The following is a 25,580-nucleotide window of genomic DNA, read 5'->3' as shown; positions in this document are numbered from 1 at the left end:
TCTCAGCTTCTTCTTTTTCCATAATTTCACTTCTAATTCCCCTATTTTCTCCTCTGCCTCCTCAATCCGAGCTGTGGTCGCCTCCATTTTATTTTGCACCTCATTTATAGCATTTTTTAGCTCCTCATGACTATTTCTTAGTCCGTTGATCTCTGTAGCAATAGATTCTCTGCTGTCCTGTACACTTTTTTCAAGCTCAGCGATTAATTTTATGACTATTGTTCTAAATTCTTGTTCCATTAGGTTGCTTAAATCAGTTTTGATCAATTCGTTAGCTGTTGCTACTTCCTGGAGTTTCTTTTGAGAATTCTTCCGTTTCATCATTTTTAGTAGTTCCTGTGGTAGCTCCAAACTGCAGGGCACTTCCCCTGTGCTGTCCAGAGAAACTTGTGTTGGTGGGTGGGGCCGCAGTCAGACCCAATGTCTGCCCCCAGCCCACCGCTGGGGCCACAGTCAGACTGGTATGTACTTTATCTTCCCCTCTCCCAGGGGCAGGACTCACTGTGGAGTGGTGTGGCCCCTGTCTGGGCTACTTGCAGACTGCCAAGCTTGTGGTGCTGCTTCGATGGGATCTGGTGTATTAGATGGGGTGGATCCGCAAGGTGCACAGAGGCGGGAGGGGCAGGCTTAGCTAGCTTTGCCAATGGTGGTCCCCTAAAGGAGGGGCCCTGCAGCACTGGGAGGGAGGCAAACCTGTCAGAGGGATGGATCCACAGAAGCACAGCATTGGGCATTTGTGCAGTGCAAGTTCGGTGACGGGAACTGATTCCCTTTGGAATTTTGGCTGGGGGATGGGAGAGGGAAAGGGTACTTGCCAGCGCCTTTGTTCCCCCGCTGAGCTGAGCTCTGTCCTCCGGGGCTCAACAACTCTCCCTCCCGTTGTCCTCTAGCCCTTCTGCTCTCTGAGCAGAGCTGTTGACTTTTAACATTCCAGATGTTAAGTCCTGCTGGCTGTCAGAACTCATGGAGTCTGGCCCCTCCGCTTTTGCAAGCCTAACTCGGGGGCTCTGCCTTGCCCAGTGGGCTGCCCCTCCACACCCCTCCCCCACTCCCTCCCGTCAGTCCGTGTAGTGCGCACCGCCTCTCTGCCCTTCCTACCCTCTTCCATAGGCCTCTCGTCTGTACTTGCCTCCGGAGAGTCCGTTCTGCTAGTCTTCCAGTGGTTTTCTGGGTTATTTAGGCAGATGTGGGTGGAATCTAAGGGATCAGCAGGACGATGTGAGCCCAGCATCCTCCTATGCCGCCATCTTCTTCTATAGTTTGCTTTTTATTTTTTAATGTTTATTTAATGTTTATTGTGTGTGTGTGTGTGTATGTGTGTGGGGGGAGGGGGGGAGAATGGGCGGGGGAGGGGCAGAGAGAGAGAGGAAGAGAGAGAATCCCAAGCAGGATCCGTGCTGTGAGCATAGAGCCCGATGTGGGGCTCAATCTCACAAACCCTGAGATCATGACTGGAGCCGAAACCAAGAGTTGGACGCTTAATCAACTGAGCCACTCAGGCGCCCCAACTTGTTCTTTTTTAAGAAAAACTGCATGATGTGCAGGACAGTGACGCGAGGTTTTAATAAATCTTGTAGGGTGTCCTTATATTCTAAAGTCCTCCAAACATTTGCCAAGTAAATCAATCAATCAACAAACTTCCGGGTGTTCAATTACTAACACTATACTTATAATTCATTTCTATCTTAAAACCTTTTCTTTTCCCCCTTATTAGGTATACATGTACTTCATAGCTTTCAAAGTCATGAAGTCGTTTTGTGTGTTAGCTTTCCTTGGCTTAGAAGTGAAATGGAATCGAAAGTTATGCAGAAACTACTGACAGCCAAATGCTAAGAATATCTAGTTAGGTTTCTTTGGGTTTCTTTTATGGCATTTACTGTTTGCTTCTTACTGCACCTGACGCATAATGATTTATTGAACAAATACTAATCATTTTTATAGGCTTTTGCACAGATGTTTCTCTCATGGTGCAAAACTGAGCAAAACAGCCAAAGTTGAAGAAAAATGTTGACAGTTAATTGCATTCTGTATATAATGCAATTACCGCCATCAGCAGGTGGCAAATGCACTAATAATGTGAAGTTTTACAAGTCAGCTGTGCAATTGGAAGTACAGGGCAAAGTTGCTGCCATTTCTCTGCTGGTTGACTGAGCCACACGACTGAGTGCCAAGCAAAGAGACTGTTCAAGTTACTTAGAGAAGCATCATTTCCAAAGCCAAGTTGTTCACAATGGAACTGAAAACAGGGATGAGTGGAATTTGATATGAAGAAAACCCTAACATCTGGCCATAGCACTGCCCAGCAGAAATACCATAGGGACCACATATGTAATTTAAAATTTTCTAGTCGCCACGTCAAAAAAAAAAAAAAAAGTAAAAAGAAGCGGATGGAATTGTTATACTAGTATATTTTATGTAACACAATGTATCCACAGATTTATCATTTCAACATGTAATCATTGTGAAAACTTGTTAATGAGATGTTTACTTATTTTTGTAGACAAAGTCTTTGAAAGTCAGTGTTTCAAAGCATACATTTCAGTGTGGACTAGCCACATTTCAAGTGCTCAGTAGCCTCTTGGGGCCACCAGACTGGAACACTCAGGCAAACACACCCTTACAGGAATTGGAAGGTGAGGTGACACTCTATAGCGAACACCATAGCTACCGGGGAACGTGACCACCTATTTGCTAATGATGTTCAGAGCTACAGCCCCAAATCTTAGGTATAGCACCTTTACATAGTGCCTTTAAGTCGATTTTTTAAAAAATCTCTTTTAATGTTTACTTATTTTTGAGAGACAGACAGAGTGCAAACAGGGGAGGGGTAGAGAGAGAGGTGGGGGAGACACAATCTGAAGCAGGCTTCAGGCTCTGAACTGTCAGCACAGAGCTGGACGCGGGGCTCAAACCCGGGAGAGGGGAGATCATGACCTGAGCCAAAGTTGGACGCTTAACCGGCTGAACCACCCAGACGCCCCTAAAGTATATTTTTTAATGATGTACTTACAAGAATTATTAAGTTTATATAACAAGATACTTTCTTTGTAAACCTACTCAGATTGCAGGATGCAGAACAAAATTATGTTTAGTAAAAGTCAAAGTGAGTTTTTATGCATCTCTGGGCGGAAAGAGTTAAAATTACATCTTGAACCACTGTGTCTTACTACTTCAAAAGCAGTCTCAAGTTTCCATCCATAGCTAACTTAGAAATACTGTCCTTGGGGCACCTTGGGTGGCTCAGTCGGTTGAGCTTCCGACTTTGGCTCAGGTCAAAATCGCATGGTTCCTGAGTTCGAGCCCCACGTCGGCTGATTGCTGTCAGCACAGAGCCCACTTCGGATCCTCTGCCTCCCTCTATCTCTACCTCTCCCTTGCTTGCACTCTCTCTCTCTCAAAAATAAGTAAAACACTAAGAGAGAGGAAAAGAAATCCTGTCCTTATTTCCGTTCCAGGTGTCAGCTTAGGTAAATGAGCTCTTTGCTATTCTTCCCAACTCCCTAGGAGCTGTAGGGCTGTAGGTGACTGTGGCTGGTATTGGAGTGGAGTTGCCGGGACTGGTGTGGCAAAGGAGGCGTGGCACAAGTTCATTATCGAATTTGTTTGGAGCCAACTCATGTTCTGGTTAATTTACTCTGATTCTGCTGAAGTCACAAGTCCAACACATGACCGCTATGCTTCCCTTCAATGTATTGCTTGACCAGGTGTGATCCATTCCCTGCTTCGTGACTTTCCATTACATCCTGAGCACGTCCCCCTGCCCCCCACTATCTCTGCCTGCCGAGACAGACACCTAGCAGCCAATTCCTCGGCTGCTGTTCTGGACGATCCAGTCTTTTCTCATTCACTGGTTCCCTCTTGCCAATGTGGACTGCCAAGGAAACCAGCCTGTCAGTACAAGGCCATCCGTCTTTTCAGAGATGTAGGAGCTACACTAAGACAGGACCCCTGGCACCTGGCCATCCACGTGCTTGAGAAAGTCACTTCCCCTTTGATAGCCCCAGTTTGCTGTGAAGTTAGCCCCAGTTTGCTCATCAGTGAAGTGAGAAGCACGGGGCAGATGATTTCTAGGTTCCTTCTGGCTCAAACAATACATCATCATTAAAAGGTGAAATTTTAAATTCCGATACAGCCCACTCTTCCTTTGAATAAGGTACTCCAGTCTAGGATATGCCCTCCCAACATTATGTTAGCCCAATCAGGTAGGAGCTTTCTAGAAACTACTTTCTGTAACGTTTCATGGATCGGGTGCGGGTGTTAGGGGAACACAGGACATTATGTGTATACTTGTCTGTAAATGTTATTAGCAGGGGCGCCTGGGTGGCTCAGTTGGTTGAGCATCCAACTTTGGCTCAGGTCATGATCTCGTGGTTCGTGACTTTGAGCCCCACGTCGGACTCTGTGCTAACAGCTCAGAGCCCAGAGCCTGCTTCGGATTCTGTGTCTCCTTCTCTCTCTGCCCGTCTGACTTGTGCTCTGTCTCTCTCTGTCTCTCAAAAATAAATGTAAAAAAAAATTTCTTTAATGTCAATATTAGCAATTATAGAACTTCTACCTTTGAATAAAAAGGAAGCTGTTTATAGAGTTAAAATTTTTTCCTGTGCTTTTTAAAAAGGAGGATTCTATTTAAAAACGTGTCATCATAGGCATTTGAGACTTACAGAAGAATATGCACAGCATTATGTATAATTTATGAGAGAAAATAAACACCACGAGGCCAAGGTTCCGCTTTAAAATTGGAACACTGTCTATACACCTTCGTATCTGCCTTTGTCTCCTCTCCCACCACCCACTTTTCTAACCCCACTGCCCTGTACTTTGAATGTTATCATTCGCCTGTTTTTGAAATCTATGTTTTGCATATGATACCACATATGCAAGGTATCTTATGTTATTTAGTTTTGCTTCTTTTTGCAGTTTACACAATGATACGGAAACAGTATATCATCCACAACTTCTCTCTCACTCAATATATTATTGTCTCTGGGATTCATCCAAGCGCAGTTTACTTGTATAGTTCATTCTTTTTATATTGGCCTAAAAATCTACTGTGATAGCAAAATACAATTTATTTGGCTATTCTTTTTTTTAAACGCTTATTTATTTTGAGAGAGTGAGAGAGAGATCGAGAGAAAAGAGAATGAACACAAGTTGGGGAGGGCAGAGAGAGAGGGAGAGAGAATCCCAAGAAGATTCCCCAGTGTCAGAGCAGAGCTCAACGAGGGGCTCGAATATTATCAATGCTAATAATTATATGTACATCATTCTGAGTTTTCTCTAAAATGGTCAGATCGCATCATCTATGAATGACGACAATTTTGTTTCTATCTTTCCAATTTCTATGCCTTTTGTTTCTCTTTCTTATCGTACTATTCTGGCTAGGATCTCTAGTAAAAGGCTGATAAAGAGTAGAGTAGAGCATCTTTATCTACTTTCTGATTTTTAGGAAAATTCTTTTAACATTTCACCATTAAAAATGTGAGCCCTTGGGGTGCCTGGGTGGCTCAGTCGGTTGAGCGTCCGACTTCGGCTCAGGTCACGATCTCGCGGTCCGTGAGTTTGAGCCCCGCGTTGGGCTCTGGGCTGATGGCTCAGAGCCTGGAACCTGCTTCCGATTCTGTGTCTCCCTCTCTCTCTGACCCTCCCCCGTTCATGTTCTGTCTCTCTCTCTCAAAAATAAATAAACTTAAAAAAAAATTTAAAAAATAAAAATAAAAAAATAAAAATGTGAGCCCTAGGTTTTTGGTAGATAACTTTATACATTTAAAAAATATCTCTTATTTTGATGAAAGGTTTTTTTCTTTAATTTTAAAGGGGTGTTGAATTTTATACAGACATTTTTCTGCATTGTTTGAAAAGTGGTCATTTAAAAAACCTTAATGGGTTAATGCAGTATATGATATTTACACTTATTTATATAATCCAAGTTAATTATAGCACTGTCAATAGGCCACATTTCTCAAAACCTATTTCTTTTTGGTCCAAATCTTTCTATCACAGTGGTCCCAAAATTCAGATTTCACTATGAAAAGTATGTGAAATGTAACGGATAAGTCAATCCCACCTCCTTTTAGTTTACATAGTCCCCTTAGTAATGTCAGACCACTGTACTTCTGGAAATAAACTGAAGTTAGTTGTTTCCTGTTCCCAATATTCATAATTTTGTTCATGAATGAAACTGACTTACAGTTTTCCTCTCATAGTGATTTTTTTTCAGGTTTGGGGATTCATAGAATGGGTTGGAATCCTTCATAGAATTCCTTTTGTTTCCCCCCAAATTCCTGAAAAAAATTGCATAAATTTGGAACACTCTGTTTTGAAAGTTTAGCAGAATTTGTCTATAAAACCTTCAGGTCTTGGCAAATTCTTTGTGGAAAGACTTTTGTTTTCCAGTTAAATTTATGTAACACTATAGGAATTTCTTTTTGGTAAATTATACTTATCTAGAGGTTTATTCACATGGTTTATCTTGCAAATCATCCTCTGTTCATAGAAAGTGGGTCTACCTAAAGATTTCCTAATGTTCTTGGAAGAGCCTTTATGTAGATACATTTTAGGTGATTTTTTTGTTGTTTTCATTTTTACAGGTGACATCTGCTCACATTCTGGTCAGCTAGACAGTTTATCAACTTGTTAATTCAAATGCAGTTCAGCCAACTGTCACTTCAACAAATTTTTCCAGAAACACTTTTTGGCTCCTCAAAGTGTCTTAGACTTTTTTTTTTTTTAATTTTTTTTTTTAACATTTATTTATTTATTTATTAAAAAAAAAATTTTTTTTTTCAACGTTTATTTATTTTTGGGACAGAGAGAGACAGAGCATGAACGGGGGAGGGGCAGAGAGAGAGGGAGACACAGTATCGGAAACAGGCTCCAGGCTCTGAGCCATCAGCCCAGAGCCCGACGCGGGGCTCGAACTCATGGACCGCGAGATCGTGACCTGGCTGAAGTCGGACGCTTAACCAACTGCGCCACCCAGGCGCCCAACATTTATTTATTTTTAAGACAGAGACAGAGCATGAACGGGGGAGGGGCAGAGAGAGAGGGAGACAGAGAATCAGAAGCAGGCTCCAGGCTCTGAGCCATCAGCCCCAGAGTCCAACGCGGGGCTCGAACTCATGGACCGCGAGATCGTGCCCTGAGCTGAAGTAGAACGCTCAACCCACTGAGCCACCCAGGCACCTCTGTCTTAGACTTTTCATAAGGATATGTGGGGTACTTCTTAGCCACCCCACCCCACCCAATATACTCAAATTTATAGTAAATATAATTGATAGTTTGATGATTTAGCATCACAAAATACCTGTTATTATTTTGAATTTGGATTTTATGGCATGGTGGTGCAGCTATAAAAAGGCATTTAAAAACAAAAAAATACAAACAACAGCAACAACAAAACCTTAATTTAAAATCTATTTTTCTTTTAATATTTTGTCTTCTGAAATTTATATGAGTAGAAATAAAAAAAAAATTCCTGTTAAGTGTGAACCTTCTGGATAATCTAGGTTTCCACGAAAAGGCTATGTAGAAAATGAAGTTAACTCTTAGATCTGTCAAGAGAACAGATTATAGTCCCGTAAGTAATGAACTACTGATTTGTTAAAGACTGTCCACTTGTTAACCACATTCAAGGCCACATGTAACCACAAGCGGTAACACTCGCCTTAGGAGTGCATTAAGAGTGTGCAATAACAGCCTATAATTCTGAAGTGTTAAACTGCCACTTGAACAATGGAGCATATTGATATTTTGAAAATATTTTGCAGGAAGAAACTGTTTGTTTAGATTCTGAGGCAGATGAACATATTAACTGGTTCCAGCAAGAATATATGAAGACAGAGAAGGACTGGGGAGAAATCGATAAGAGAATGAGCCAGACTTTGGAAATAAGAAGAAAGTTGATTAGCAGCAGAACACCTCTGAAGGACATTCTTAAAATGTTTCCTTTCTTAAAGTGCCCTTATCAGGTATCTTTATTTGCTTATAACACCTTCTGATTTTAATGTCCAAATTGATTTTTCTCTTTTCTTTTGGAGTGGAACAGAACTATGTAGCAAGATGGTGGGTGTGAATCGTGGTAGGGTGTGTAAGGCTCCACAGGCTACAACTAGGACCATTACAACTAGGTAAGAATTTCTGGAACATGCACTGCCTGCCTTCAGCTTCAAAGGTCTCTCTGTCATTACACATATTGTGGAGGCTGGGAGACGACTACTTAGGACTATTTTGACAGTGTGAAACATTTTCCCTTTGCATTTATTTATGTATTTTTTTTAAAAAATCTTAATGTATTTTATTTTTTAATGGTTTCAGGAATAAAATTTAGAGATTCATCACTTACATATAACACCCTTTGCATGCAGTTAGACAATCAAGAAAGTTTACTAAGGAACTGTTAATATGCAGCTTTGCCCAATATCTATTTCCTTTATGATTCCCAATAATTTCATAAAGTGGTTTTAAAATACATAAAGTTTAATAGGTAACTCCAATAACCTTCCATTTAGTTTACCTAAGGTGGCCATTAAAGGGTCCTATTACAATTTTAGTGTAGTTTTATCTGTAGTACATAATGAAAGATTCACCCAAGATTTTAGCCAGTATTATTCAGAGTAATAGCCAGGAGGCTTTGGCTATTAGAAGAGTATGCCAGATTGACAACCTGCATATTGTTTTAAATCAAAACCATTTCCAACTGAGAGCCTATAAACTTCTTAAATGTAAGCAGCATATTTTAAACATCTTCGTATAAGTTCTCCAAGTGCCCAGCAGAACAGTCTCCATGCAATACAAATGAAAAGTTGATTTTTTTGAATGCTGTGTGAATTAGTGGATGATTGGTGTCTCGGTCTGTTTGGGTTGCTATAACAAAACACCATAGACTAGATGGCTTATGAACATCAGAAATTTACTCCCCATTGTCCTGCAGGTGGGGTGATCCAAGATGAAGGCTCTGGTAGATTTGGTGTCTGATGAGACCCTGCTTTCTGGTTCATGAATGGCATTCTCTAGCTTCTCTAACTTCACGTGGCTGAAGGGGCAATCTGGCTCTCTGGGGTCTCTTTTGTAAGGGTGGGAATCCCATTCATGAAGGCTGCATCCTCCCAACCAGGCCCTTCTCAAAGGCCTCACCTCTTAATACCATCACACTGAGCATTAGGTTTAACATAAGAATTTGTGGGGTGGGGGATAAACATTCAGTCCGTAGCAGTTGGTAAGGCTGCTGTGGACGCTGGAGTGCAGCCTGCACAGGTTTGTGATTAAAATACCTAAGCTATGGTTCAGCATCCTTTCAAAGAACGATAGATGAGAGTGAGTCTGAGTGGGGAGTGGACAGTGGATTTTAGACCTGAGATGGTCTCTCATGCTTTGTCTTAAGTCTCTTTTTCTCCCAACCCTTCAGGCATTTCACCCTTTATATCCAAAATATGGATTGGGATATGGTTTTTGTAATGACTGTACTACTTAATGAATAAAGTTGACTATTTTTTCAAACAAAAGAGTTGAACAGGGGGCACCTGGGGGGCTCAGTCGGTTAAGCATCTGACGTCAGCTTAGGTCATGATCTCATGGTTCATGGGTTTGAGCCCCATGTAGGGCTCTGTGCTGACAGCTCAGAGCCTGGAGACTGCTTCAGATTCTACGTCTCCCTCTCTCTCTCTGCCCCTCCCCTGCTCGTACTCTGTCTCTCTCGCTCAAAAATAAATATTAAAAAAAAAAAAAAAAAGAGAGTTGAACATTTTAGCTTTCTTCAGGGAGTACCTCCCAAACTAAGCCTTGTGTGGCCAGCTGGGATTTACAAAATTTGTAAAACCCTTGCTGTGCTTCCTAAAATAAAAGCAAACTTAACCTTACAAATACCCAGTTAATGAACAGTCCCTATAGCCAGACAGCTGCTCCTGCTCCAAACTATTCCCACCACTTGTTGCTACTGATACTACCATTGTGTAGTGCTATGAGCTTAGGGAGCTTATGGCACAGGTATGGCCAAAGAGAAGTGGCCAGTGTAGGACACTGGACCAAGGAGTTTACATGGACCCTTCATCACCACCTGTACTCATCAATCTCCTCCTGTGAAAACACTGTCTTTCAAGAGAAAGTGGGATGCTAGTTAGACACTAAGATTTCAGTCCTAGGTCTGCTCATTGCTATAGAGGTATTATGGCTCTAAAATTTCTCACTGAACAAAGCGAGGATATATACCTTTGCAAAAATGTGTGCATGTGCACACACACACATACACACATCTGCATCTGCTTATGTATCTATACATAAGTATTAAACACCATGAGTTCACATTTATGCCTTCAATTCCAACCCAAACCACAGGGCTTATTCTAACCTACTCTCTTTCCATACATTCTAACTCTCTTCAACAGTGAGAAACCTGACACCTATTACCCTCAATGTATTTACTTATTTCTATTGATCAGTCTTCAAGTTCATGAACCTTTTCTTTGCATTTTCCAGTATGCATTTCCCTAACCAGTGATGTTTCCATTTCAGTAAATGTTATTTTCAGTTCTGAATTTCAATTTGGTTCTTTTTTGATTTATATCCCATTTCTCTGCTGAGATGCTCCACACCATGATATGAAATTCGCGGGTCTTACCATGTTCCCCACCATCCTAGCTTAGTGGTCCACTGAGGGTTGGCTGGTAACAGAGCCTAATGGGCATTCCAGTTTTCTGATAACTACTTCTGGACCAAATTTTTGGGCAACTGATGATCTACCAAAATGTTCAAGAAATGAACATTTGTGGGTAGTATGTAACTATTCTTTACAGAGTTTTAGGGAGAGTGATGATTACATTAATTCCTACTAGTGTGAATGATGATAAATGGTCTTATAATGCCACTCTGTCAGAAAAAAAAAAAAAAGCAGGGAGGTGGCAGCGGTGGTGGAATTCTCAGAGGGAGAGTACTTAGGCAGTGGCAGGAAAAGGTGATGTTGAGTAAAGGGGTTTCCATATAGGTAAACTGGTTTTGCTGTCACTTTGTAGTCAGATCTCCTACACTTACTATTCACCACTTACTCTTGTTTCTAAAGCTCTTCCCTTTCCCTTTAGAATGCTATGGTTAGGTATTTTTTGAAGGTTTGCTTCCTAAAATCTAACAATTTTCTTATTTTGCCTCTTGTTGGGTACTGCCTAAAGAAAGAAGACCCTAGAATCTTAGCTGATCAAATAGCCAAAATATGCATACAGAAGTTGGAGCCCTCATTTAGTTGAGCCTGCATGCAAAGTTTTAATTCTATGGGCATAGAAATTTGCCATATCCATTATTTATCTTTTCCTATTTACTTCAGCCTTGCTTTCTTTTTCCTCCTGTCATTACGTCTTTATTTCTCCACTAAAGCTACTCATATATCTTGTATAGATTTTAAACTAGCACTCAAAGTTCAATAAAATCCTAAGGAGTTATTTACTTCCTTATAGTCAGTACATTAGCTTTTCTTGTGGTCTTTTTCTTCTTTTTTCTAGATGTTCAGAGAATTCCAGCTTCTTACAAGAACAGATATTTATAAGAAAACAAGGCACATTTTGGAATCCTATTCGGAAAATATACTGACTTCTTTTTCAGTGGTGCACAATCCAATCAATATTGCATTGCAAGAAAAACTGAAACAGCACACAGATGAAGACATGTTGAAACGTTAGTAAACCTGGGGGTGGGGCAATCTAGTCAGTTACCTGTTTAATTCAGGATAGAGAAGCTCTGTTTTGGAAATAAGTAATTCAGTGAAACAACACACAGGATAGAAAAAAGAACTTCTCAAATAGGAGGAGCCTAAGTACAGAATTAAAAGTACACTTGAGGGGCGCCTGGGTAGCTCAGTCGGTTAAGCATCTGACTTCAGCTCAGGTCATAATCTCGCGGTCCATGGGTTCGAGCCCTGCATCGGACTCTGTGCTGACAGCTCAGAGCCTGGAGGCTGCTTTGGATTCTATGTCTCCCTCTCTCTCTGCCCCTCCCCCACTCATGCTCTGTCTCTTTCTCTCTCAAAATGAATAAACATTAAAAAATATTTTTTAAAAAAAGTACACTTGATTTGGTAAAATCCTATTTAGGGAACCAGTAACCTGTTAATTTCATAATACAATCACAAGGTAAAGCATGCTAAAATCTTCCTGGGTGATGGACAGAGAGTACAGGACTCTGATCTTCTCCTGGCCATGATCTGGAGAGCAGGACATGAGACGTAGATGTTTATTCGAAAAGGATGTTGGTTAAATGCTTGTGAAACACTGGTTCAAGAAGACTGGTTTGTTCTCTGTAGAAGCAAATGATTAAAAAAAAAAATCCACATTTTAAGACTGGCTTTGCTTATAATTGGCAAAAGCTTATTTTTACTTGGACTTTAAGCATGTTTACTTTGGCAGATATGAAGATGACAGCCACATGTTTGCTCCTACCAGATGTTTTTGGGGACGATCCCAGTCTTTTTGTCATCGTGAATGAGAAGGTATGTAGTATGTCAATGATTGGGCTTGACAGTTCATGTCTTCATGTGATCATTTATTCGAACGCAGGGTGGTGGCCCCTTTTGAAGTACGGTTTTGTCATATTTACCAATACGCTGCACAGCAACAAGCTCATTTATTGTAACACCACGGTTAAATTGAGGCACCTTTATGACTTAGCGATTTTCCATATCACAGAGTGGTGACTCCATTATCCATTTTTTTTTCAGGTGCAAGTGTCCACACCCGTGTTAGAAGTCAAGAACCCTTTCAACACTGATGTCTGTGAATTTTCTTTGTATTTAGAAAAAGAGAAGCTCACGAAGGTGGATGACTGTGTTACGGCCTTGGCTGCTCTCATAGCTGCCTTCCATGTATTTGGAGTTGAGTGTCCAAGAGGACTGTCCCAAACCCTCAACTTCCTAGAGACGTTGATTTTTGACATGCACAGTCCCCATTTTCCTTCTATGAAAGAAAAGGAAAAGGAAATAGTGTTTCGACACCCACTTACCTAATGAGAGGCCAAATATTGCATCAGAATTGATTTCTAGGGAAACCTAAAACTTTGCAAAAAATTGTTTTGACTTAGGGTTATGGTAGAGGTAGGTATTATCTTGTGTCAAAGGATGCAAATGAATTTCAGTACCTTCTTTCTATATACTTAGACACTTGAAATTCTTTGTGAAATTCTGTAATAAAATACTATTTAAGAGCGGTTTCTTTTGATTCGAGTTCTAAGAAATTCCATAGCCCAAGCTACACTTTTTTTAAAAATTTTTTTTAACGTTTATTTATTCTTGATACAGAGACAGAGCATGAATGGGGGAGGGTCAGAGAGAGAGGGAGACATAGAATCTGAATCAGGCCCCAGGCTCTGAGCTGTCAGCACAGAGCCTGACGCGGGGCTCGAACTCACAGACTGTGAGATCATGACCTGAGCTGAAGTCGGACGCTCAACCGACTGAGCCACCCAGGCGCCCCCCCCAAGCTACACTTTCAAGGGGGCATTAGTTTTTGAAAGACCCTACGTTTCAGATACACTCAAGTCCTTCAGATTAGGGTATGACATCTTACCCTTCGCTCAGTGTGCCCAACTTTGGAAGACTTAATGCTCAGGAGCTGTACATTTGTGGCCCGTGGGCGCATACTCCCCACTTCTTTCCCCCTGCTGACCTGCCTGGCTCCAGGCATTTTGGTTTCCTTCGACCACGTGTGTTGAGAACCAAGGCTGCTTCATTCCTGGGCTCTTCTTACTGCTTGCTGAGCTCACTGGCACGGGTCCTGATCACCTGTGACCTGTGTAGCCTTCCACTGCTCCCCTCTCTTGACATGTAGTGATGGCCCTGTTCTGGTCTCCTCAAAGTTTCTCCTTTTCTCTGGCTTTGACCTCTGGTGTTGGTGTCTGTCCTGGCTGCTGCTCAGGTTTGTGTGGGTCTATAATATGGACCTGGCCTTTCTCCGCCAGAACCCCTTGGGCACCAGTTTCTGGACTCGCTCTCCTGCCCGTCTCAGAAGTCCAGGTCCTGGTTCCTCATCCATCCAGCCCAGAGTCCCATGTTATAATTCCATTTGTTCTGTTCCTAAAGATGGTGCATAAGTAAGTACTTCTTAGGTCTGGCAAGACTTGCTGTACTCTTTTCAAGTACTTTATAAGGAAAAATGATAACACTACTGTTTCAAGGTGCCTGCCCCTTGATATCATCACCACAGTATCATCATAACCTATCAGTTTTGACAGAACAGATTGATTTAGAGACTGGAGAGATCTAAGTGTGCTAATACTTGGCAATGTGATGAGCATTTCTGGGGTTACTTCATCAAATTATTTTTTTTAAAGCTTAAGAAGGGGTTTGTATGAATTATTCAAAAAATATTTTTATGACCTACATCTCTGGAAATACATTTATTCTGCAAATATTTATTCTAATATCTTTTTCTCTATAAGTTCTATTTATTACAATGCTTAAGTCAGTGAGACAGAAGATGAAATTTCAATCAGCTGCTCCCCTTTACAATGACTGTTGACTAACTGCTTCCATGAGACTGGACAGGCAGAGGACCAATTTGATAGATGTCATTTTCACATCAACTAATCCCTATTCCATGGCTTCCACTTATTCCATTTCACTGGAATGTGCCTTTAGTTCCTTACGAACTTTATTTCCCTAAACCTCCCCCCCTCCCCCACCTTTTTTAGTTTCACAAGCTGTCTTATTCTTCCTCTCCCAAATGAATTTACCAAATTCTTAAAGATTCCTTTCCTTAGGAGCACACAGTGTCTGTGGCTAAAGGTCAATGAAAACTTCTCTTTGTCTCCACAGGCTGGGGAAGACAGGTAGGGGGTGGAGCCACAGGAACACTGCAGTGAGGTCTGGCTCTAAACGTGACAGACATGAGCTGACCATGAGGGCAAATCCACATTAAGCTTTATTGTCTGTATCATTGGTACATCGATCCCCAGTGCCCAGCATGACCTTGCCACTTGGTAAATTTTCATATTGCTTCACTAACACAACCCTATTTTCTTTGGAGCCTGGGTCTACTGAATCTAGAAGTTGCAAAATGGCAGCCTGTGGTCATATTTCAACCTGCAGACGGGTCTCATTTGGTTTACACAGTGAAATTTTTTAATGTCTTTAGATGGGAAGGCCCTATCAATTTCTACATTCCCTATCCCTTTGTTTGCTTTAGCCCAAGCCTGTGTCTCTCACTTCAGGGACCTCCCTGTCATCATGGTCCTATTTCCTGTGTGAAACCTTAGACTACATCCCAGGGAAGGAACGGTGAAAACGTTTCCCCTTCTTGAGGTACACTGTTCCACCTAAGGATGCTTAGAAGCCTTGCCTCTAACATATAAAACCTGCTGCTTAGAATGAATATTTTAAATAACACTTAAAATTCTCTTTGTTAAAACATGCTTTAAATGAGAAAGAAAAAAATCCCCAATAGGTGTGAAACCTACTTAACCAAGCAACTTATTTACTTAGGTACTTATTTATTGTCATTCTTTGCATCATCTGGGACATAACTTGACAACTTTGAATCCTGCGAATACATCCCCCATAGCTTTGTAATGCCCAAATCTTTGACACTGTTCCTGCTCTCATGTGTCAGACAAGCTTTCTAAAAAAAAAAAAAAAAAAAAAAAAATCATACATGTGTAAAAAAAGTATCTGCAATTAAGATTTTATTTCATTCGTGTCAGATATAACAAGTGCAACTTGAATGTACAAATTCTGAACAAAATAAAAAAAAAACAACAACGAAAAACTTATTGTAGCAAATTCATGCAAAGAAATAAAAGGGAGGCTGCAGATACCATGGCCTTTTGAATGCTGACAAATGCAAAGGACCAGCGGGGGACGTCCCAGGAAGTCCCACATCAGAAAAAATGAGAGCAAGGAAGGAGAGAGGTGGAACTTGCCCCAGAATTCAGACAGCATGCTATCAACTGACTACCGACTTTTATCTTGGCCCTTGAATAACTGGCCAATCCTAGAAGTAGACATTGTCTCCAAAGGCTAATAATTTACCTTTTGTGTTGGAAAGGCAGTGTCACGAAAGAAACACTACAGCTAGCAGTTTATGGATAATCCAGGGCTTTCATTTAAAGTGCATCTGTACGTTTACAGAACTTAGGGGAACTGTTCTACAGAGAATCTTTCCAAAATGGAGGTTCTTGAATAACTGCTTTGGGAAACCCCCTCCTGGATCTGTGAGCATTTACAATCTTTGTGCTGACTGGTGTTGCTCCCTCACACTCCGCCCTTTCACTAAAATCCACATACTCTCTCTTCGGCCAACTCTAAGAAAACCTTTGGGTCTGGAGGAAAAAGATCTGGGACAGAGCTCTTTATGGATTAGTGTTTCCATCAACAGAATGAGCCCTTCGGCCCCCGAAAAGCACTACAGTTACGTCATGGACAATCGGAGAGAAGCTTAAGATCATCTCATAAATAGTTCAAGATCCTTACAAACAAGCCCCCCCCACCCCGCCCCCAATATAATTGCATATTCCTTGGATATCACTGGACTCTTGTAGATACACAGGGCACCACAATGTAGAAGCCTGGATGCCATTCAAATACATCACCTAATTTATTTATATATTTTATTTTTCAATTCCATTATTTATATACACGTTTTTGGTAATTATAGTAATGATGCTGGTGAAAAGTAATTTAACATTTCATAATGCGTGCAAAAGTAAAAACACTGATTTAGAGAAAAGTAATTTTACATCTATTCAGCCCCAACAGATTATGACAAGCAGTTAGGCAATATCATGACTTGCAAAGTTATACTTAGCATAATGTTGCAGTTCAAAATATGGCACAGAATTAACAATACAGGTAACAGTCCCACTGGCTAAACTTGGCCAGGTCTTGACTAATTTGGTTTAAGTTGAAGTTGGATTATATAAAAAGGTTTCTGAAAGTACTGAAAAAGAAACCGTGTACATGAAAGAGGACTCAACAATGTTTACAAAATGCCAAAAGTTCTTATCCTGACCCCCCCTTTACCATAAATAATTAATGAAGTTCCCTTTCCCTCCCACCCCTCCCCCAGCCTCAAAAAGATTTACAAAGATAAATTTAGCTCAGTGAACAGAACCAAAGGATGAGTGCTCTTAGACAGTACCTGGTTAAAAGCTGAAGCACTTTCATAAGGATTCATATATATTGTCTCTTGAGGAATATAAATAATCTGATAGCGTTGCTCTTTTGAGTTTTGGAGACTTCTCGCTTAGGAGTTATAACTGTCCTTGTGCTTTGAATAAAACATGAGCTTTAAAGCAGAAAGCTGATGGTATTCAAAATTCACCATCTTCAAAGTTCATTGTGAGAGTTCTTCTCTGCAGCTTTGAACATCAGGATAGAATTGAAAATTTTGAGAGCAGGTCCCAACTTAATGCTCATAATTTTAACAATGTCTGTTTGGGTCATGAGCAGAAAGGCTTCTCCATCAATTTGCTAAAAGGGGAGGAACAGACAAAAAGATTATGAATCGATCAGATGTAGTGTTGTGGCAAATATCCAAAGTTAAGTTACCAGCTGTCCTCTGCGGAGCAGACGAGAGTTCATGTGTGCAAACATTTCCTGGTTGATGAACCTTTCTTATCTACAATAACCAAACTGGAAGCAATGTGGACTGGAAGCAAACCTAAAACTCGGTCCTCTGAAAAATCAGCCCACAGGAAAATGGAAGGTGCCCGTATTTTCCTGGGATTGCTCTGACTTAGGCAATGAGTCCACAGGAATTTGGATAAATCTGGGGTGACTTAGATCCAGTTCCCATTATGGTAGATTTAAAATGCGAGTTAAGCACACAGATGTTTGTGGATATAAACAAAGGAATTCAGGCAAACATGTCAGCTGTGTGCTAACATTTTTTTTTATTAGCTTTCCCCAGCGAAGGAAAAAAAAAAAACAGTGATAACATTCATTTTTAGAGTGGCTACAACCATTCTTTGTATGCAGAAAAAAAAAGGAGTTACTAACAAGGGCAATCAACAGTGTAGATGGAGACACAGGAAATGAAGGTGATGAACGTGGTGTGGAGAGCTGTAGACTGGGTGACCACAAGAAACATCCTTCCTCCCCCTGGGTCTCTTCCAAGACTAAACTTCTGTGCTTCTACCAGAACTAAACTTCTGGTTTAGCGGACATCACAAAAGAATAATCTTTTTTGTAAAAATTTTCAGGTTTGGGGACATTCTACCACCGTCAAAAACAATCATTCATTTCTCTTTCGGTTTTTTCTGTTTTACACCACAAGTGAAAGAAAAGTAAAACACACTTTTGCTCTCTGCCTCAGAGTACATCACAAACCTTGACAGCAAGGTACTGTTTTGGGTTGATGGTGTCTGTCCCAAATTCACCTGCTGAAGTCCTAACAGGGCCCTAAGAAGCTCAGAATGTGACCTTATTTGGAAACAGGGTCACTGCAGGTGTAATCGGTTAAGATGAGATCATACTGGTGTAGGGTGATCCAAGATGATGGAAGTCCTTAAAAAAAAGAGGACATCTGGAGCCAGAGGCAGACACGTATAGAGGGAAGACACTGTGAGGAAAAGGTTTAACAGCATCTCCAAGTCAAGGAGGGCGGCCTGGAACAGAGGTTTTCCTCTGACCTCAGAAGGAAGCTATCCTGCTGACAACCTTGCCTTCTTCAGACCTCCAGCCTCCAGAACTGGGAGACAACACATTTCTCTTGTTTAAACTGCTGGTTTGTGGTTCTTTGTTATGGCAGCCTCAGCAAACTCATACCACTCTAAATTCTGTAGACAGTTTACTAAATAAAGGCTGAAACAATTAAGCTGCTGTTTAAGATTTTCCTCTTTCCTCTAATAACAAAGCAAACCTGTAAATCCTTTTGACCAGTACCAGGGTCATCCTATGCAACTTCAAGCAATGATTGTTTGGAAGAAGTTTCCCAATTTTCAGCAAGGAAGCATCTTAGTGCCTGTCATACCCTAGAAGGAAAGGCACTCCCACGTAAATTTCCGAATGAAGACAAGTTCAGTGGCAGATGAGAGAAATGTTCTGTTGCTTCTTGGGGAGCATTTGCTCTGGTCTCATTTGCTTGCGCTCTGACAGTTCTCGGGTCAAGCAAGGCCAAGCAGAGAGGCAGATCTATTAACACCTCACTCAACCAAGGCAGACCTTAGTAGCATAAACGGTCTGATCGAAGTCTTCTAAGTCATTAATGAAAAGGTCAACTAACACACCGGTTCCCAAGGAGCTCATTGCAAAGATGGAATTGTTTATTATAACCTCGGGCCCTACTGAGTCTCTTGAGATTATATAAGAGTTTAACATGACAGATGACTGATGAAAACAAACATTTAGAGAATGGCAAGGCTGGAACCTGAAAGCTAGGAGTGGGGTGAGAAGGTGAAGTTTTGGTAGATTATTTTTAAGGTTACACTGGAAAGAAAAAGTCAGCTTGAGGCGGGTGCCAGCCAGTATATTTCACACAGGCTGCTCCAACGTGTGACCATATGGACAAGCCTCATTTGGAAGGAAGTAAACTAAATTTGAGAAAGCACTTTCTAAGCACAGTGATCACCACAGTGTAATACTGGGTTTGCTTCTGTTTGCCTTTGTGATGTATATACACTGCTCTAACTCCAGAGATTAGAGATTAAGTATCTCGCTAACGGCCCAAAACTCTGAAGGAGGGTTTGGAACTCAGGATTCTGGCCTTCCATTTCATTACTCTTTCCAGAACTCCTGGTTCTGCTCCCCATGTTTTAACTCTGCGAATCACAGTGACATGCTGTGTGTGTGTCTTTCTCAGAGGGTAAAGGTATGAACGTGCTCACTCAACACACACTTATTAAACACCTATCACATTCCAGACACTCTTCTTGGGCCTGCGCATACAGCAAAGAATAAAAGAGATATATAAGCAAAACCAAGCAAATGAGTAAACCAAAACTCCCTGTGAAGTTTATGGTCTAGTAGTGGAAGAGAGACTGTAATCAAAAAGTATGATAGGTAAGCAAATTAATTAGTAACGAACTGACAGTAGTAAATTCTAAAAGGTGATCAGTGCTATGAAGAAAACCTCTGGGTGGGGAGGTGGCTGCACAGCAGGGGCAAGGATGGATGACTGAGAAGGTGGCATCTGAGCAGAGGGAGCACGGCATGTGAACGTCTGGAGGAACAGCATCCCAGGCAGGGCAGACACAGAAGGCGCCTGGACAATACGAAGAATGGCAAGGAGGTCAGTGTGTGCAACAAACAGGGTAAGCCAAGGATGGAGCAAGCCGAGGTCAGGAGGTTCTCGCCTCTCTAGAGGTCACGGCAGGCCCTTGTGAGGATTTGTGCTTTTATTCTGCTTTATTTACTGGAAGGCTACGAATGGAAGGGTGACATGATTTGACTTATTTTGAGCAGGATCATTCTGGGTAGGCTGGGAACAGACTGTAGAAGAGCACAATTAGAAGCAGGGAGACTGGTTAGGACGTTACAGTGTTGATCCAGGTGAGTGAGGATAGGGGCTCAGAGCATAGTGGCAGTGATGAAGGCAGAGACACAGCCAGAATCCCTGTATGTTTCCAAAATACGCCCAATAGGATTTTCAACAGATTAGATGCAGAATGTGTAAGAGAAAGTGACGTCAAGCATGGTTCAAATCACAGCCCGTCCTAACACCTGTACTTTGCCTCTTAGAGATGACTTACCAGGGTTTAGTTAGATTTGTTTTATGATTAACTTCTAGGCCTTAAAACCAACACCTGCTGACCTTGCGAGACATGAATTTCACAGGAATTTATAGGATGAATAAATAGAGGAATGAAGGACTATGCAAACAATCACTGTCTCACTCCTCACAAAGAGGATCTGGCTTTGAGAACACTGTTGCTCTGTTATTTAGTTTCAGTAAGATTCAAGTTCAAGTTCAAATATGTTCTTTCTCTGAATACATTTTTCTACACCATGAAAGCATATTCAAAGAAAGAACATATTTGAACTTGAATCTTACTGAAACTAAATAACAGAGCAAATCCATATGGATTGTCTAGATATCAACAGAACCAAAAACAGTTCTAATATAGATGTACTATAAACTTATTTTAAAAAATGTTTTATTATCTCAGGTAACAACTACATGACTTTTTTTTTTTTTCCACAGGAAGAACAACAGCTCCCTGCAGGTGTCTAAATCTGTTCAGGGACTGAAAATTAACTGAGTGTGATCCGCGAAGACACTTAGAATTTAGGAGTTAAGGAAAGAAACTCAAAATCTGAACAACTATCAATTAAAGATCAACTAGAAAGAAGATGAAACATTCTTGAACAAGAACATAAATCAGAAAAAAAAGGATGCTGAAAATCAGATCCTTGTATACTTTAGCAGGCTTCTGTCTAAAGCAAAATATTACTAATAGTGTAATGATGCTGATGATGCCTGGATCCTTAGCTGTCTTGATACTCTTGCCAGGCTCTTTTTTTTTTTTTTTTTTTTAATTTTTAATGTTTATTTACTTTTGAGAGAGAGACAGAGACAGAGCATGAGCAGGGGAGGGGCAGAGAGAGAGGGAGACACAGAATCTGAAGCAGGCTCTAGGTTCTGAGCTGTCAGCACACAGCCCGACACGGGGCTCGAACTCACGAACCACGAGATCATGACCTGAGCCGAAGTTGGACGCTTAACTGGCTGAGCCACCCAGGTTCATCTTGCAAGGCTCTTAATTGAAAGTATGCTATTCTTAGCAGCTGAGGCTGCACAGAGGCAAAGAAGGCATATATACTTGTAACTATAGAAAAACCTTCTGAGATTACTTGGGTCTTCTTTCGACCTTCTGGTAGCCAAGATGAGAGTGAAAACAGACTGCTCTGCTTGGAGGCGCTGACAGGCTAGGGGCTTATTTTTAAAGGGCTCTAGTGAGAACAGAGTCTGCTATACTCAAATAGCATTACATGCACGGTAGTTAAAGCCAATTTCTTTTTTGTTTTAATGTTCAACATAGGTCATAACATTATTAAGCATCTCTTATCTTGATGTTTTGGGCAGGCAGAGGATAAACTAATCTCCCAAATGCAGACGGTAATGACTATCAGTTATTATAAACATTACTGAGATAGGTATAAGATCTAAGGGGTTGTTTTAGCAGTAACAGTAATATTTAGTATAACATTAAATGAATTTAATCTTGGTGTTGTTAAAGTGATGTTTGAAAATAAAATAATGGGAACTAATTTCACTGTATTAAAAACAAAATGTTGCTTATCTCTCTTTGGTTTCTTTCTGTGCTATAAGAAAATGCATGCTATTAAGGTTTTTGTGTGTGGTTGTTTTTTAGGAACGGGTCTGGTGCTATTGCTGTGGAGCATCATAAAATGGTACAAACACTTCTGTTACATCCGATCTCATAGAAAGACATCTGTGTACAAATGACGAATGCTGCTTGTTAGACAACGCCACGCCAATCTGTCAATTTCAACACCAGCGCTCTCTTCCCTCCTCTCCCAATTCAAAACATCTAACTGTTCACTGCATTTCAGTGGGACACTTACTTCATCTTTAAATACCTTTCCGTGTTCTTCACAGCCAGGTAAGCTCTGTATGAATTCTGACACCTGTCAAAAATAAGGTAACAATTCCAGTTGAAAACAGAAGCCCGAATCTAAGTGCTACAGGTTCAAAATGTTTAACCTGCATGCGTTAGTTGTTTCTCTCAGAACAATTTCTTCCCTTTCAGGAAGAGAGACTAAGCCCCACACACATTCACTGTATCTGCTCCTGAAGCCAGAATTGCTATATTCAGTTCCTGGCAGACAAAGAAAATGAAATATACCTCATCTGTGCTCCATTTGGAAACTTTACTGGCAGGAATTCCAGCTACGGTGGGGAGAAGTTTGCTCTGCTGCTCCCAGCGCAAGGGCAGACATGGAATTGGTGATTTAAAGGACAGAAAGACAGCCGACCGGCGCTGTGCTTGTTGTAGGCTAGGTTCTTCCCGGGCACCTGCTGGATTGAAACAAACCGCAACTCATGCTCTGAAAAGGCGCAAAGACAGCCCCAAGTGCCAGGTGTCTCCCCCAAATAATGAGTTGGTGGGCGGCACCTACTTAAAGCATGCTTCCTTTTAACATTATTGCCAGTGAACAATTATACTCTCCTTTGTCCTTACAGAAGGTAGGTCACGGTAAGAAACAACCTGTAAATTCAACTTACACGTTTGCTACATTACCCTTTATGGAAGATGTGTCATGTTAACAATGTTGCCTCTTTAATGTCTCATGAAAGATACTTGCCTCCCAATTTAGTGGCAAGGAAAAGAACTATCCAAGCCTCAGGAAATGGTTTTGTGTCCCTTTCAGTTGTGGATGTCCTAAAAGTAACCACCAAATTGTACATGCTGGAGTCCAGCCACTGTGGTTACCCTGTTACTAGACCTGTTCTTTCCTTTTAGCTCAGCTGTTGTTTCATCTTTCAATTTCTGTTTACCAATCCCATTGGCTTTTTAAATAGCCTACTTAATTTTTTTAAAGGGGTATGAAATTATTGCAATAAAAATAAAACAGAAAGGCAAATGCTTTTGTCATTCTTGTATTTGTGAAGATCAAAATTAAAGCTACAGAATATTCCATTCATCTGCCAGATCTTCTGAATCCAAACATATTTACTGCTGCTCTCCTAAAACAGCCATTTCTTAGCAAATGATTTTATGTCACTGGGACTTCTAGAGTTTGTCAGTAATTATCTCAAGATCCTTTAGAAAAGAAAACTTTTCTGAAAACTACTTACTCAAAGCCCATCAGAAGAAAGGCTCCTCCTCTACATTTACTCTCCTCCACCCCTACACCATCTCAGTTACAACGCTACTTCAATTTCGGGGCGCCTGCGTGGCTCAAGTCAGTTAAGCATCTGACTTCGGCTCAGGTCATGATCTTGCAGTTCACGAGTTTGAGCCCCACATCAGGCTCTGTGCTGACAGCTCAGAGCCTGGAGCCTGCTTTGGATTCTGTGTCTCCCTCTCTCTCTCTGCCCCTTCCCCTCTCATACTCTGTCTCTCTCTTTCTCTCAAAAATAAACATTAAAAACAATGAAAAAACAAAAACAATGCAACTTCAATTCCACCACAAGTTTTCGCCAAATGGTTACCCAGTTTAGGCTTTTGTGTCACTGAGACTATTTCAAACTGGCTTGTATCTCTAAGATTATTTTAAGGTTTTTTTTCTTTGAAGAGTAAGATTTACAGAAAAGTAGACAAATCGTTAAGTGTACAGCTCAAAGAATTTTCACAAAGTGAACACACCAATGTACCTAACACCAGGATCAAGAAACAACATGGCGGCACACCCAGAGCCTCCTGTGTCCCCTTCTAATTACACCCCGGCCAGCAAGGGCGACAACCACCTTCCTGACTTCTAACACCACAGGTTCTTTACCCTGCTTCTGAATTACGTTCAGACGAAAATCTTGGTGTTTCTGGCTTCTTTCTCTCAACAGCATTGATTATGAGATTCATCCATATTGCTCGTTGAATGTGCTCTTTGCTGTATGGTTTTTCAATAGTTATGAACATTCCACAAGTAATTGGGAGTTAATGGACATTTTAGTTGTTTTCAATTTTTGGCTATTACCAACAGTGTTGCTTTGAACATTACCTGTACCAGTCTTTTCTTGGACATATGTATGATTTCTGTTGTGTATGTGTATATGTATATGTAGTGCGTGCGTGTGTGTGTATGTATATATATATACAAATTCTGCCAGTTTTCCAAAAACAGTTATGCAATATGTATCTACTAACAGTGTAAGGGGGTTACAAATGCTTTACATCTTCAATAACATGTGGTATTGTCTATCTTTTTACACTTTAACCATTTTGGTGAATTTGTTGTGGTATCACATGCGGTTATAATTGCAGTTGTCTGATAATTAATGAAGTTGACAATCTTTTCCTATGCTTATTGGCCATATGGAGAACCTCCTTTGTGAATTATTTATGTCTTATGCCCGTTTTTTCCATTGGGCCATCTTGCCTTATTTCTTACTGATTTGTAGAAGATTCTCTCTCTCTCTCTCTCTCTCTCTGGATAGGAATCCTTTGTTGGAAATAGGTATTACGACAATCCTTTGTTGGAAATTAGGTGTAAGTGAAGTTTAACTTACTTTTTTTCTTTTATGGTTAGTGTTTTTTGTAGGTCTACTGAAGAAATCTTTGCTTACCTCAAGGTCCTAAAGTTAGTCTCCTCTGTTTTTCCCTAAGTACTTTATGTTTTACCTTTCACTTGAAATTTCAATCCACCTGAAATTTATTTTGGCATGGTATGAGATAAGGACTGGCATTCCTAATGTATTTTTCCACATGGATTTCTAATTGCCCAAACATGATTTTATTGAAAAGACCACCCTGTTCCCACTGTACCACAGTGCCAGCTTTAACATAAATACGTGTCTTCAGATTCTCTCTTCTGTCCCACTGGTCTCTTTACACCAACCTACAGGTTTTTTTTTTTTTTTAATTTTTTTTTCAACGTTTATTTATTTATTTTTGGGACAGAGAGAGACAGAGCATGAACGGGGGAGGGGCAGAGAGAGAGGGAGACACAGAATCAGAAACAGGCTCCAGGCTCCGAGCCATCAGCCCAGAGC

General features: G+C 40.9%; 2 protein-coding genes across 9 annotated transcripts in view; one reads left to right on the top strand and one right to left on the bottom strand.

The window, feature by feature from the left end:
• The window catches only part of SAMD3 (sterile alpha motif domain containing 3), a 57,138-nt gene extending 43,958 nt beyond the window's left edge, over positions 1-13,180 (top strand). Inside the window, exons 8-11 of the mRNA XM_043592319.1 lie at positions 7,767-7,967; positions 11,484-11,655; positions 12,384-12,466; positions 12,695-13,180. Of these exons, the coding sequence (XP_043448254.1) occupies positions 7,767-7,967; positions 11,484-11,655; positions 12,384-12,466; positions 12,695-12,979 (741 nt within the window). The 3' untranslated portion in view covers positions 12,980-13,180. The remainder of the gene's footprint in view (positions 1-7,766; positions 7,968-11,483; positions 11,656-12,383; positions 12,467-12,694) is intronic.
• A 3,358-nt stretch (positions 13,181-16,538) lies between these two features.
• Positions 16,539-25,580, bottom strand: part of L3MBTL3 (L3MBTL histone methyl-lysine binding protein 3) — a 127,313-nt gene continuing 118,271 nt past the window's right edge. For 6 of the 8 annotated variants that reach the window (XM_043592311.1, XM_043592313.1, XM_043592317.1 and 3 more), the window contains 3 exons: positions 22,774-22,946; positions 22,493-22,555; positions 16,539-17,437 (listed from right to left, as the gene is read on the bottom strand). In XM_043592311.1, the coding sequence (XP_043448246.1) occupies positions 17,294-17,437; positions 22,493-22,555; positions 22,774-22,946 (380 nt within the window). In that variant the 3' untranslated portion in view covers positions 16,539-17,293. The remainder of the gene's footprint in view (positions 17,438-22,492; positions 22,556-22,773; positions 22,947-25,580) is intronic. The other 2 variants (XM_043592316.1, XM_043592318.1) reach the window with 1 other exon arrangement.

This window comes from Prionailurus bengalensis, chromosome B2, assembly GCF_016509475.1.
Source record: "Prionailurus bengalensis isolate Pbe53 chromosome B2, Fcat_Pben_1.1_paternal_pri, whole genome shotgun sequence".
Taxonomy (NCBI): domain Eukaryota; kingdom Metazoa; phylum Chordata; class Mammalia; order Carnivora; family Felidae; genus Prionailurus; species Prionailurus bengalensis.
This window is presented reverse-complemented; position numbering and strand designations above follow the sequence as displayed.